The following is a 12620-nucleotide window of genomic DNA, read 5'->3' as shown; positions in this document are numbered from 1 at the left end:
GAGGCCCTTCCCTTCTTCTCTCCTACCCTTTTCCCTACTCCTTGCCCCCACCAGAGAGTGTGCACCCACATCTGGGCAGGGCCCCATTCTTCCTGACCGATGGGGACGTTCTGGGCTGAGGGCACCGTGCTCTGCTTTCTTCCAGGTTGAGGCCAATGGTGTCAACACAGCCAGCTAAGAAGGTGGCTGTGGGAGAGGTACGTGGTGACACAGCCAGGCTGGGGACCTCAGGAAGCAGCAGACTCCAGATACGATGTCTATAAGCGAGCTGAGAAGATGGGTCCTGATGGAGGGAGCGTTAGCCGCCCCTGCTGCCTTGGCACTGGCCTGGCACGGGCAGAGAGAATCCTGAGGCCCAGGGGTGGCAGAGGAAGTACCCAGGGGTGCATCTGTTACACAGGGAGCCTCAGAGCCTGAGGCTACCAGACAGCACAGGCCAACGTTGAGCTGTGCCCCCTTCAGCCCAGGCCCCAGGCCATTGGAGAGCCTCTGTGGGGAGCGAGGCCCAGGTCCAGGTTCTGGCCAGGTTGGTGCTGGGGATCCTACTGTGGATAGAAGCCTTGGCTTGTTTCCGGGCCCTCCCAGGTGGGGGTTCAGGGCTTTTCCCTCCTTATTGCGGGGCGCTGGTCTGGCCCAGGAAGCAGGAAGGAGAAGCAGTGAGGGAGGGTACCCAAGGGGTCTTGGGGGTGAACACAGATCGGGGTCACTGGGGGTGGGCCTGAGCGTGACTTTCCAGATGGCTGTGCCGCCAGGCTCATCCTTGGGCAGGAAGCCCATCTGCCCTCAGCAAGGCCTGTGGTGGGCTTGCATAGCTTTCTGGAGGCTCTTGAGTCTGCAGGGGGCGAGGGGAGAGGCAAAGATGAGGGGCTGATTGGGAGGCCAAGGGGCTCGGAATGTCCTCACTGACTGCTCTTGAAGGGCAGGAAGTGTGCCTGCTGGGGGGTCGCAGCCCACGCCACGGCCTCTGGGAGGCCAGCTGACGCTGAACAGCTTGAGTGCTGGGCTACCACGGTGGGCATGCTCCTCTGTGGTTGCCACGGCGGGCATGTTCCTCTGTGGTCGTCAGGGGCCATGCCCCACGCCCCAGCCTGGCGAGCTGTCCCAGAGCCTGTCCCCCTCATTCGCCCACAGGCCTTGCTCCCGAGCTCCCCTCTTGCGGGAGCTGAGCCTGCCAGGCCTGCGGTGGTCGTGGTAGAGAGCGGACCTGTGTCCTACCACCCCGAGGAGGAGCCTGAGGAGGAGGACCCTGATGAGGAGGACGGGGAGCCGTGCGTCAGCGCCCTGCAGATGATGGGCGGCAACGGTGAGGGGCTCTGCATGGCTGGCAAGGCTGACACAGGCGCTGGGCAGGGCGGAGGGGGCTCCCCGAGAAAAGCACGAGCCGTCAGCCCCTGACGATCCTGAACTTGGGCTGTTGGCTTCAAGGTGATCTCTCTTTCACCCGGGGAGGAAATGTGGGCGAGGACGCTTTATAAATTGGCCGTATCCGTTTTGAAGTCCTCCGGCATGCTGGGAGGAGGCGGCCAGCCCTGCCTGCAGTGAGGGCTTGGCGGGAAGGCTGCCTGCCAGTAGAAGTGGGGGCCCCCCTGTGCACTGCTCATATGGACTCTCAGCGAGGCACCAGGCCCCCCGCAACATGCATGCCAGGCCACTGGCCCCAGGGACCTGCAGGGATAAAGAAATCAGAATGGAGTCCTCGTTGACGGTGGTGGGCCTGTGCCGCCGAGGCCTGGGGGGCTGTCCTTGCAGCCTCAAGGGGGCAGCCTATGGGGGTGCCTGGGCCCTTGACTGCACCGCTCTCCTCAGGCGTCTGTGACTGTCCTTTGTGCTTTGCAGATTATGGCTGTGATGGTGATGATGACGATGGCTACTGAGCTGTGACCTCGCAGCCAGGTGACGTCCTGGTGGGACACCCTGCCGGTGCCTCAGGAGGGATCCAGCAGCACCTCTAGGCTGGGCCCATGGGCGCGAGTGCTGAGACTCTTGGTGACCAGACGGGCATTGCTCTCTGGTCCACAGCCCTCATCCGTGGCCATACGTGGTCTCCGTGGCACTTGCTGTTGGGACCACGTTTTGAGCAGTGTCAGGAGTGTTTCTGCCCAGCGAAGGGGCTGGACCGACAGTCTGCGTGTCAGGTCAGATGCAGGTCTCACAGTGCCAGAACTCTCACAGGCAGGCTCTGTGGTGTTTCCATGTAAGGAAACAGGCCTAGTGCTTGTCCCAGGCGAGAGGAGGACCAGGCAGCCCAGGGCCCCTCTCTGCCCCTTGTGGAGCCAGTGCCCTGCACCCTCCCCTTGAGAAGCACTTTGCGTCCAGCCCCTCCCTCTGCTGGTCCAGCCAGACCTCCAGCCTCCCTTCTGCCCCCTGGGCGCTGGAGTCCACAGGCTGCCTGGCCCCAGTCTGGCCCACCAGTGACTTGAGTTGGTTCAGCATCACTCAGCAGTCTCACGACCAGCCGGCTCTTCTGTGCCCGTGCGCACAGCTGTGCTGGGCGATGCCGGCAGCTGAGCCCGGTGGAGAGCTGCGGATGCTTCCTGTCTGAGCCGCCCTGCTCTGGATGGTTCCTGCCGCCCTGAGCCATTCTGGGGGCCAGGCCTCATCCTTGCAAGGCCCAGGGCCCATTTTCAGGGTCTTACCTTCGGCACTGCTGCTCTGGGCATGGCCGGGGGCAGGACAGGCACTTCTGCCCCTCAAGGCTCCCGCCTTGCCTCCACCCCGCCCCCAGGAGAGGATGACCCCAGTGGCAGAGCCATACCACCCTGCCTTCCTGGCGCCAGAGCCCCTTGCAGAGCAAAGCGGTCTGCAGGCGGGATATTCTGAGGTCCCGTGGCTGTGCCCATCTGCCTGCACCCTGGGGCTCTTGGAAGTGTGGAGTGGAGGGGTGGGTTGGATGAAACAAAGATCTGTTACTTGAGCAGAAACTCACTGAGGCTGTGGTCTGTGTTTCTGCGTCTGGCTCCATGGCTGCCCAGGAGGAGTGAGGCCCAGCAGGGTGCTGCTCTCAGGGTGGTGAATGGCGGGCAGGCTGGACTCCAGCCTCCTGCCAGCCTCCAAGCTCCGTGCACCCGGTCCTGTTGTCGGATCATGATGGGGAACCCAGCTCAGCATGTTCTCACAGCCGTCTGTTCTCACTTCACCAGCACTAGCCCTGTTTGTAGGAAGTACGCATCCCCGTTGTCCAGGCACGGGCTGTCCTGGTGCTGGGCCCCTCCTGGGGTCCCAGGGCAGGTGAGGGTCTGGCTGTGGCAGCTCTTAAAGGAGCCCCAAGGCTCTTGGGGCTGGGGGTGCTTGCTGTGCCACGCAGGGAGCAGACAGTGGGCCAGAGCAGGGTGATGGGGAGGGGGCAGGTGGAGGGGAGGCCAGAGGAGTCTTCTTCCCCAGTGAGAGCTGCCCGGGGAGTGCTTCCACTCAGCAGGGAGAGAAGGGGTTCCTGGGCACCCCCGAGGAAATGGGGGGAGTCGACAGGTGTGGGGAGTGTGTTGTTCTGCAGGAGCAGCAGCTCCTCTCCTGGCTGAGCTTCCCAGAGGGGATGTTGCTTTGGCCCAGGAGGAGGAGGGCCACGTGACACACAGAGTTGCCGGCGGGGGTGGGGGGGGCACAGGGAGGGCTTCTTCCGGGATGTTTGCAGCAGACAGATAGACGGATGTTCGGACGGACGGAGAAGCTACTGGGGGGATGGAGAGCAGAAGGTGGAGAAGATTTGAGCGGAGGGCCAGTGCCCTGGGAAGAGAGCCAAGGTGGCCAGGAGCAAACTGAGGCTGCCTCCCCAGCTGTGCCTCATCCACCCTTGCAGAGGGAAGCTGGAGAGGGGCAGCTGGGGCCCAGGGACTTGAGGCTGGAAGGGGAGGTCTGGGGGCAGCAGTGACCAGGTATCTGGCTGAAGCAGGAGTCGTCAAGCCCCGAGATGGCTGGGGGACAGGGAGGGGGCCCTGGTAGGGAGGGACAGTCCCCTGCGAGGGTGAGGCCAGGAGCACTCAGCATCAGGGTCCTGGAGTAGTGGGAGCCTGTGCCACATAGGGGACACACAGGTGGTGCCAGCAGCCACATACTTGGGTGGTGACCATGGGGGTGAGGCCCCAGGTGAGCAGCCAGTGGCCAGGGTGCCTCTGGGCTCTGGCCAGCACCCCTTGTACAGGCCACCACTGCCATGCATGTGGGCCCAAAGGGGACATGTGGGCCTGTGTGCACCTCCCTCCCAGCCCTGCATGCCACCCTCCCAGCCCCAAGGGAGGATGACCTGTTCCCTCAGGTCCCGAGTCTTGGGGGAGGGAGGCGAAGGAAAGAGGAGGTGGAAGCCTCGGCCCCAGCACTCGCCACGCTGTCTGGACATCTATCCAACCTAAAGCAAGCTCCCTCCAGCTGCTGGCCCAGGAGCCGCCTCTCTCCTGGGCTGAGGCCTTAGGGAGCAGTCTTGGCAGGGAGGGCTCAAGCTGCAGCTCCCGGGCACCCTGCAAATCGCGGCCCCTGCAGCACAGCCTCCTGCCCCGTCCCTGGCCTCTGTGGGTCCCTGGCCACTGTGGGCGGCAGGACTGGGCCCCACAAGGGCTTGGAGAGGCCTGGGCACCTGAGCTGGGGAGTGAGCAGGGCCCCAGCGGCCCCCATGCCTCTTGGTGAGCAGAGCTGGGCCCTGGTACCCTGTGCTCACGTCTGAGGGTCAGTCACTGAGTTGCTCTGATGGCAAGTGGGCAGTCCCTGGAGCGGCAGCAGCGGTCAGGCCCCGGTGTGAGGGTCAGCCCCATGGAGGTACGTCTGTCAGTGGATCAATTTGTGGCCTCTGTCTGGGGTGCCTCTCCCTCTGCCATCCAGGCTCCCTCCCCCCTGTGCCTGAGGGCCCCTCTGCTGTGGGCTGTGCCCGGTGGACCTGCTCCCCACCCTGGGCTCTCCCACCCTGGGCTCTCCCACCCTGGGCTCTCCCACCCTGGGCTCGGAGGGCTTCCCTGGGAGCTGGAGACACATCTTCACCTCCTACTGAATAATTGCCAGTCACTGGTGTTGACCTTCAAGCTCCTGCACGCCTCCTGACGGGGGCACTGATTCCCTCCTAGTCTCTCAGGTGAGGCCAAAGGCACAAGAGCTTGAGTGATCACCCATGGTCACCCAGCTGGGAGGTGGCCTCCCTGGCACCTATCCTGACGACCACCCTGTTCCTGAGGAGGTGGGCCCAGGCATCCAGGGTCTGGCTGTACCCACTCTCAGATGTCTGCAGGTCCTCCCCAGGGCCTGGTCAGGGGACCGCAGGCTCACTCCTGAGGAGAGCACGCAGCCGTCCACCACCTCGCCGTGATGCCGGAGAGCCGCTGGGAGGAGGCGTCCTGTTCCCCAGATGGGAGCCCAGCTCCCCAGGGTCCCCGAGGCTGGCCCATCCCTGTCAGTGCTGGGGCTCCCTCATGGGACCCGGGGTGGGGTCGTGTGCCGTGCTGTGGCTGTGCAGGTATTTGCACACAAGTGTGTGTGTACCCGTGATCACACGTGTGCCCCAGGCAGTCCCAAGAGCGTGTGCCTTCCCCTGATCCTCCAGTGCTGGACCCCAAGACCAGCCAGGCCATCAGCCCCCACACACACGCCGCACTGGGCCAGTAGGGCCAGAGCCAGAAGGGCCAGCGTCCTGTCACTGGGCTCTCCTGGCTGTTTCCTGCCCTCCCCACATCCACCTCACCTCCACCAGCCTGTCCCCTCCCCAGAGGCCTGGAGCAGAGGGGAGCACCTGAGCCAGGGCCAGCGTGGAGCCTCACACACACGCCCATCCACACACGCATGCTCACACGTGTGTGTGTCCTGACCTGCTCCCAAATGTGCACGTCCTGAGGGGCTGCAGCCTCCAGAACACCCTTCAGGGTGCCGGGCCTTGGGCAGGCAGGGGGGTTCCGCCCAAGCCAGGTCCACACCCAAAGATGCCCGTGGGCCTGTGGTGCTCTGGATGGTGCTGCTCCTTGCGGGCACCATGACAGGCTTGCCCTTGCGCCCACTCCCACAGAGAATGGGAAGGGGAATGGCTGAGGCCGGGGTCTGGGGTCTGTGTCCCCAGCACCTGCTAGTCACCCAGCCCACGCCATGCTATGTGACCTTGCACCAGTTCCCTCCCTCTCTAAGGCAGAGTCGAGCCTGGACTACAGGTAGCCTTCCTGGCAGTGCTTATTGCCCCAGGCTCCTCCAAGAATGGTGGGGCAGGGCTGAGACTGCCTCCATCCACACAGGGCCCTCACAGATGGGCCACGTGCTGAGCCAGCCTTAGCTCCGGCCTGCCCCGCTGGAGCCTCTGCAGCCCAGTCCCAGGCGCCCTGAGCAGGCGGTGGGGACCCAGCAGTGGGCAGCAAGGGTCGGGCAGAAGGGAGGTGGAACAGTGGAGCGCCCCCTGCGTCCACCTCCCAAGAGCTGTCCCCACTGGATGTCATCTGCACAGTCACTGAACAAGGTCAGCCTCAGCTGTGCCCTCCCCTCGCCCTGCTGCCACTGGTCACTAGTGGCTTCAAGGTCACGTCATCCTGCTTGGTTTTGGGTCTTGCCTGCCCTGGGCCTGGGCCCACGCACCTGCCTCCCACCCGGCTGCCCCCCACCAGGTGTCCTCCTGCAGCCGCCCAGGGTTTTCTGGGTTGGTCAGGCCTCTGAGCAGGTGGCAGGGCTGATGGCCACCCACTGGTACCAAGACCCCTAGGGACAGACTGAGGGCCTCCTTGGAGGAGAAGCAGGCGCGGGGCAGCCTGAAAACAAAGGCCCGCCGACAGTGCATCTGACTGCTGGCTGCCTCAGGAGCCCAACCTGAGCCCCACTGTGCCCCGCTAGGGGTCAGCACCCCCACTGCAAAGACGCAGACACGCTGCTGCCTGCCTGCTCAGTGCCGTCACAAGTCCCAGAGCAGCCCACCCTCCACCTTGCCTTCCCAGGACGGGGCCTGGCGACAGAAGCACCTCTGTCCACCTCCTGCCCCTCCTGCATCCTTCTGTCCACTGCTTGCCCTCCACCCCCAGGCCCTTCACCCTCCTCTTCTCCCCCCGTTCTCCACCTGCCTCCTACCCCTCCATCTACCCCCCAACCCCACCACCCCACCCCCCGTCTCTACATCCACCTCTGCAGGCTGAACACGGACCCAGCAGCTTACACCCTCCAGGCCTCCAGCTGCTCCGTGGTGCTGTCCAGTGGAGCAAGGCCTGGGTCAGGCTGGGCCCGTGGGCCCAGATCAGACACAGGGCTGCTGCATGGACACGGGCTGATAGGCCTGGGGCCAAATGTGGGGGCTCTTTGTCACTGGCCTGGGCCTAAGCCTGCTTCTGGGTCAGGCCCCCACTGCCCGGGCTCTGACCATCTCCTCCACACGTGGCCACGGTGCCCAGCGGACCACCAGAGCTCTCGGAGCTTGGAGCCCGGCAGACCCCAGCTGCCTGCACCCATATTGAGCCCCCAGTGTGTCCCCCACTGCAGGACTGGGCCTGGTTACTGCCACCCCTGGGCAGCAGGGGGCACCCCAGGACCAGCTGGACTGGGGCAGGGCACTCAGGATCTGGGGCCGCCCTTCTGTCCCCTGTCCTGCAAGACCCCGCAGCCTCGAGTCCAGGCCCCTGCACCCCAGCCCAAAGGTACCTGCCCTGGGGCCCACCCCCACAGGGACCCAGCCACCCTCACATGCACCCTGGCCTCTTGGGGGATGCTGAGAGGGGCCGATTGGTTCCCGAGGGGAGGGTCTCCTGAGCCAGGGTCATCCAGCTGTGATGCCGTGACTGGGGCCCATGCCTGCACATGGCCGGTGGCTTCCCTGACTGGTCAGCACCTGTCTGTGCCGCTGTGCGCCTACGTGCCTGGAGGGTTGGCCGGTCCCTGGGGAGGCCTGGGCCCCAGCCAGGCTGGCAAGGGGTGGGGGCCGAGGGACGGGCTCCAAGGCTGCAGGTCTCAGGCACTGGCTGCCCGGGCCCTTCAAAGGGCCCGTGGGCGGTGGCAGAGTGGAGGCTCTTTATGGTTTTCCTGCCCGGAGAGGAACCTGGCTCAGGAAGCCATTGTCCCCACACAATGGGCCGGGCTGGGACTCGTGAGGGCAGTGGCCCCAGATTGGTGGGACCTGACCCTGACCCTGATCACAACCTTGATCCTGGTCTGACTGACACACTGCCACCCCAGCTGACCCTGACCAGGCCGGTGCATGGCTGCTCCTCTCTGAGGCCGGGGTACCAGGGAGGAGTCATGACGGCGAGGGGCACTCCTGGGGCAGCCGTGCAGGTGTGGGGAGGGGTGCTCTGCTGCCCGGGCCGGCTGGCGGGCAGGGTCTGAGCAGAGGGGTCAGGAGGGGCAGGTCACCAGACATTATAGGGAGCAGCCTGCTGAGGCCACTATGCCTGCCAGAGCCCGGAGGCCCTGACTGACTGAGGTCAGAGTGGCGGCCGCACCCACTGGCTGGAGGCAGGGCCCTCTCTGCCAGATAACGTGGGACTGTCCTTTCCTTGGCGGCAAGGGGCCTTTGCACCGCCGGTCTGAGTAATCGCTTCCCCCCATTTGGAGGTCACGGTGAATAAGGACATTGTCTGCCAGGTGCCTGCCTTGGTGGGGCCTGGGAAAATGACCGCCCGGCACGTCGCAGGGGGATGGCCACTGTAGCCCCTGTCCCTGGCCTCAGCAGCAACGTGGAGCTGAGCCAGCAGCTAAGGGGACGCCCCTTGGGCGGGAGGGCATGGGTCAGCACAGGCCAGGCCACAGGACCCAAAGTGTCCCAGCAGGGCCTGACTGCCAGTGTCCGCAGGTCCCACAGAGGGAGGTGGGTGCCCTGGGCCCAGAGCTTGAGCCAGGATCAGCACCTGCGTGTGCACATGTGCACACGTACACAGGTGCACACAAGCCTCTACTTGCACACATGTAGAGACACGTGTGCACATCGGGTCGATCATGAGAAATGGAGATGTTACAGTTCACACCTCTGTCCATCCCCTGCATGGACTCCACCCCTCTTCCATCATCCCCCCCTCCATCTCCCCCTCACCACCTCCGGCTTCCCCTCCCCACAAAGCCCCTTGCCAGAGCATTCCCTCCAACCACTCACAGCACTCTGGGAAGCATGAAGTTCCCACCCTTTGGCAAAGCCTCATAACAAAGTGGTTCCTTGGAGGTCAGAGGTCGGAGTGGGGACATGGCAAGGAGAGAACAGCCTCAATGCTGTCAAGACCCAGCGGGGGGTGGGGGAGGAGCAGAGGTGGGAGGGGACTAGCAGAGTCTGAGCAGGTGGGCCAGGTGACGGGGTGGGGAGCAACGGTTCGGGGCCTATTGGGTGTGTGGGGCAGCGGGTGGAAGTCTGGAGTGTTGGAAGGGTGCCACGGGTGGAAATAGGGCTCACCAGCCTGTGGATGGCATTCGAGGCCGCTCGGTGTACCCCCGGGCACAACTGCTTTTCAGAGACAGAGCTCCCAGACCACTATCACTGACCCCGGCCTGGGAGCGTAAATGCTGGGGAGGGGCGTGGGTCGCAAGGCCCAGGCCACATGGCCCAGAGGAGTGCACGGGCACACGTGGGCACACACCCGTGCAGAGCACCAGGTCTGGCCCTGCGGGCTCTGCGAGCAGGCAGGGCTGCTCAGTCCTGGCCAGCAGGCGGCGCTGCAGGACGGCCAAGTGGCCTGAGTGGGACAAGGAGCCTCAGGCTGCGTGTGTGATGAGGACCTTCTTGCAGGTTTCGTGTGTGCGTGTGCACGCGTGTGCATATGTGTGTGGGTCAGTGCCTTGAAGAGCCCCTCTCCAGGGAGGGGGCCGCATTTCTCCTTTGGGAAGGAGCCCCCTCAGGCAGCTGATTCCTTTGCCATTTACGTCTGCCCTAGGGGGTCCCTTGACGCAGGGAGGGGCGCCCTGCGCCATCAGACCCCAGTGAACCTCCGCTGCCCTCTCTGTCCCTCCCCAACTTCCAATCTCGTCTTTACCACAGAGGGTCCCTGGATGCACTGGGCCAAGGGTGCTCTGGGAGGGTGGGGAGGTGGTTTCTGTGGGTGGGCAGCAGACTCGGTTCCTGCTGAGGGCCCAGTGAAGCTCAGAGACAAGCTCCATGGAGTAGAGGCCCCAGGGTGGGAGGGGTGTAGGGGTTAGGTCAGGAAGGCCTCCTGGAGGAGGAGGGGTCCACACTGGGTCCTGAAGGAGGAGGAGCTGGTCAGGCTGCAATGGGGCACAGAAGAGGCAGGTGGGCTGCCGACCTGGGGCTGAGTGACAGAGGGCGTGCAAGGGCAGAGGGGGGATCCCAGGGGGTGGGGTGTCGTGCTGGTAGAGTGGGGGAGCACGCATGGGCCACAGAGGTGGGGGTGTGTGCTTGGCTCTGGTGAGCCCTGCAGCCCCAAGCTGCCACCCTCCTGGCCACAGGCACCTGGCCTTGGGGAGGTGGACAAATGGGTGGGGGCACCTCAGCTCTGCTGGCTGGGGATGGGGGAGGTGGACCCAAAAAGATGAGGAAGATGCTGGTGGGTGGAGACTGGTGGGAGGGCAGGGCTGGAGTCCTGTGAATGGGGGCTTAGAGCTGCCAGCCAGGTGGCGAGGGCAAGAGGGCGCAGGCGGGTGGGTGTGGGCCAGGGTGTCCCCAGGCCGGCTCTCGGTGAGTCACCGCTGACCCGGCGTCCCGGCGCCGCAGGGGCCCAGGCCGCACTGGCCGCAGGAAGTGGCGCGGGCTGATAAAGGGCCATAGTCAGAAGCCGCCAGGCCTCCCACTTCCTGCGGCCGAGCAGCAGGGCTCAGCACTGGGCGGGGCCGGGAGGGCGGCGTCTGCTGGTACAGTCCCGGTGTCCATGGCCCAGACTGCATTGCCCACAGATGACGCAAATGTGGTCCGTGACCACCTGGCTGTGCCTGTGGAGGATGCAGTGGGGGACATCACGATGGGCGCAGACGGTCCCCAGCGGCCACTGGCAGGAAGGGTGCTGCGGTTCCCAGTCTTTGGATCAAGGGGCAGAGTGGAGAAGTGGTCAGAGCAAGGACACAGCCAGGGCCAGGACTGGGGTGAGGAGAAGGTGGCAGGAAGGCCAGTGTGGGTGTGTCCCCCCCTGGGGGCCGGGCTGCATCCCCCTGCCCAGGCCACAGAGGTGTCCTGGTTCCTGAGCTTACCCAGCAGATGGGGCGCTCACAGCACGTGGCGGGTACAGGAGGGCAATTGGCAGGTGGCCTGGCTGCTTGGAGGGCATGATCCCAGGCCACTGAGTGGCCGTCTGGGCAGCCTCACCAGGGCACTCCAAGTGACTGCAGCCCTTCTGCACTCCAGCACTTCCGCTGTGCCTGTGGCCACAACCTCCCAGCTCAGCAGGAGGGCCACCACTGTCAGCAAGACCCTGCTCACCACCTCCGCTGCTCAAGCTGGTCCTGCATCACCAGGGCCACACCCCAGCACCCTCCACCCAGTGCCACCATCCCTACAGCCACCCCACCCAACCCAGCCCCTCGGACACTGGCAAGGAGCCACCACGCACGTGCTCTCCTTGGCGGGCCGGCCTCGGGCAATCACCTCCTCTGTAGCACTGCCACCATCGCAGCAGAGGAGAGTGGATAGGACAGGCCTGAGAGGCAGCTGGTGTCAGGGCAACACCATCTCATCCTGGCAGAGGCCCTGCCTGGGACCTGGGCTGTCCCACTTGTGCTCCTGGACTCCCTGCCCTTCCCCTAACACCTGGCTGCAGCCTGCGTCTGGGCTGCGCCCTCCTGCTGGGTCTGTTCTCCATCCCCTCCTCCCCCGGCAAACTTAACACATGTCACCTCCTCCAAGAAGTCTTCCTTGGCTCCCCACCCACTATGGTTGAGTCAGAGCCCTCTCCTGGGCTGCACAGTCTGCAAGTGTCCCTCTGTCCTGACTCTGCCCACCCTGTATCATCCCTGTCCTGGGGAGGCTCCCACCAGGCCAGGGGCTTGTGGAGGGCAGGGCCTGCCAGCCCCTGGAGGCAGTGCTAGGCAGTGGTGGCAGAGCTGTGGCTGGACAGCTGGGACAGGAGGGTGCCGTGGGCCTGAGCTCCCGACTCCTCCCCCTCCCCCTATGGCTTTCTAATCCAGGGGTGGCTTCTTCCAGAAGATGCTGGGAACCCCCTCCCCCCAACACACACACCCTGCCACTTGCCCTGATTGCAGCTCTGGCCTGTCTCACTCAGGAAGCCTCCCAGGTCAGGGTGGGGACGTGGGTGCACCTGGGCCCTCCAGAGCCACTGCGGAGCTGACTCCTGACCTCCTCTCCATGACGCAGGTCGGGGCAGGGACCCTGACTCCTCCCTTGGAGCTGGGCTCTCAGCGCCCGGCCTCCGCACACTGAGCTGCCCGTGTTCACCACAGTGCCCAGGGGCCGCAGGGGGAGGAGTCCCCAAGGCGGAGAGCCCCGGGGAATATGGCCCTGGGTGGCCTCCACCACCTCCCCTCCCGATGGCGCTGCCCCACGGCCCTGCCCGGAGCAGACGCTCTTCGGGCAGGCGTGAGGACCAGGCTACCCCCGCGACACAGCGGGCCGCCGGTGACCCTCGCAGGAAGCCAGGGGTGCAGGGACAGCCGGCCAGGCTGTCGTTCCACCGAACAAGGCGCGGGAGGCGCAGCCAGGCGCCGGCGTGTCCCAGCATCAGGACGTCCGATGCTTTTTGGGGGAAATGTCGAACATCACGCCCTCTCCAAAGCGTTGCTTCGTTTGCCCGAGCAGCGGCCCG

The 12620-nt window shown here is 65.1% G+C and overlaps 1 protein-coding gene across 9 annotated transcripts in view; it reads left to right on the top strand.

The window, feature by feature from the left end:
* The window catches only part of BRF1 (BRF1 general transcription factor IIIB subunit), a 71063-nt gene extending 68142 nt beyond the window's left edge, over nucleotides 1-2921 (top strand). For all 9 annotated transcript variants that reach the window (XM_070592975.1, XM_070592977.1, XM_070592976.1 and 6 more), the window contains 3 exons: nucleotides 146-197; nucleotides 1132-1303; nucleotides 1837-2921. In XM_070592975.1, coding sequence (XP_070449076.1) covers nucleotides 146-197; nucleotides 1132-1303; nucleotides 1837-1874 — 262 coding nt within the window. In that variant the 3' untranslated portion in view covers nucleotides 1875-2921. The remainder of the gene's footprint in view (nucleotides 1-145; nucleotides 198-1131; nucleotides 1304-1836) is intronic.
* Nucleotides 2922-12620: the final 9699 nt, after the last annotated feature.

The sequence above is a fragment of the Equus przewalskii genome, chromosome 25 (genome assembly GCF_037783145.1).
Source record: "Equus przewalskii isolate Varuska chromosome 25, EquPr2, whole genome shotgun sequence".
In the NCBI taxonomy this organism is placed as follows: Eukaryota; Metazoa; Chordata; class Mammalia; order Perissodactyla; family Equidae; genus Equus; species Equus przewalskii.
Note: the sequence above shows the minus strand (reverse complement) of the source record. Positions and strands in the feature narration are given on the sequence as shown.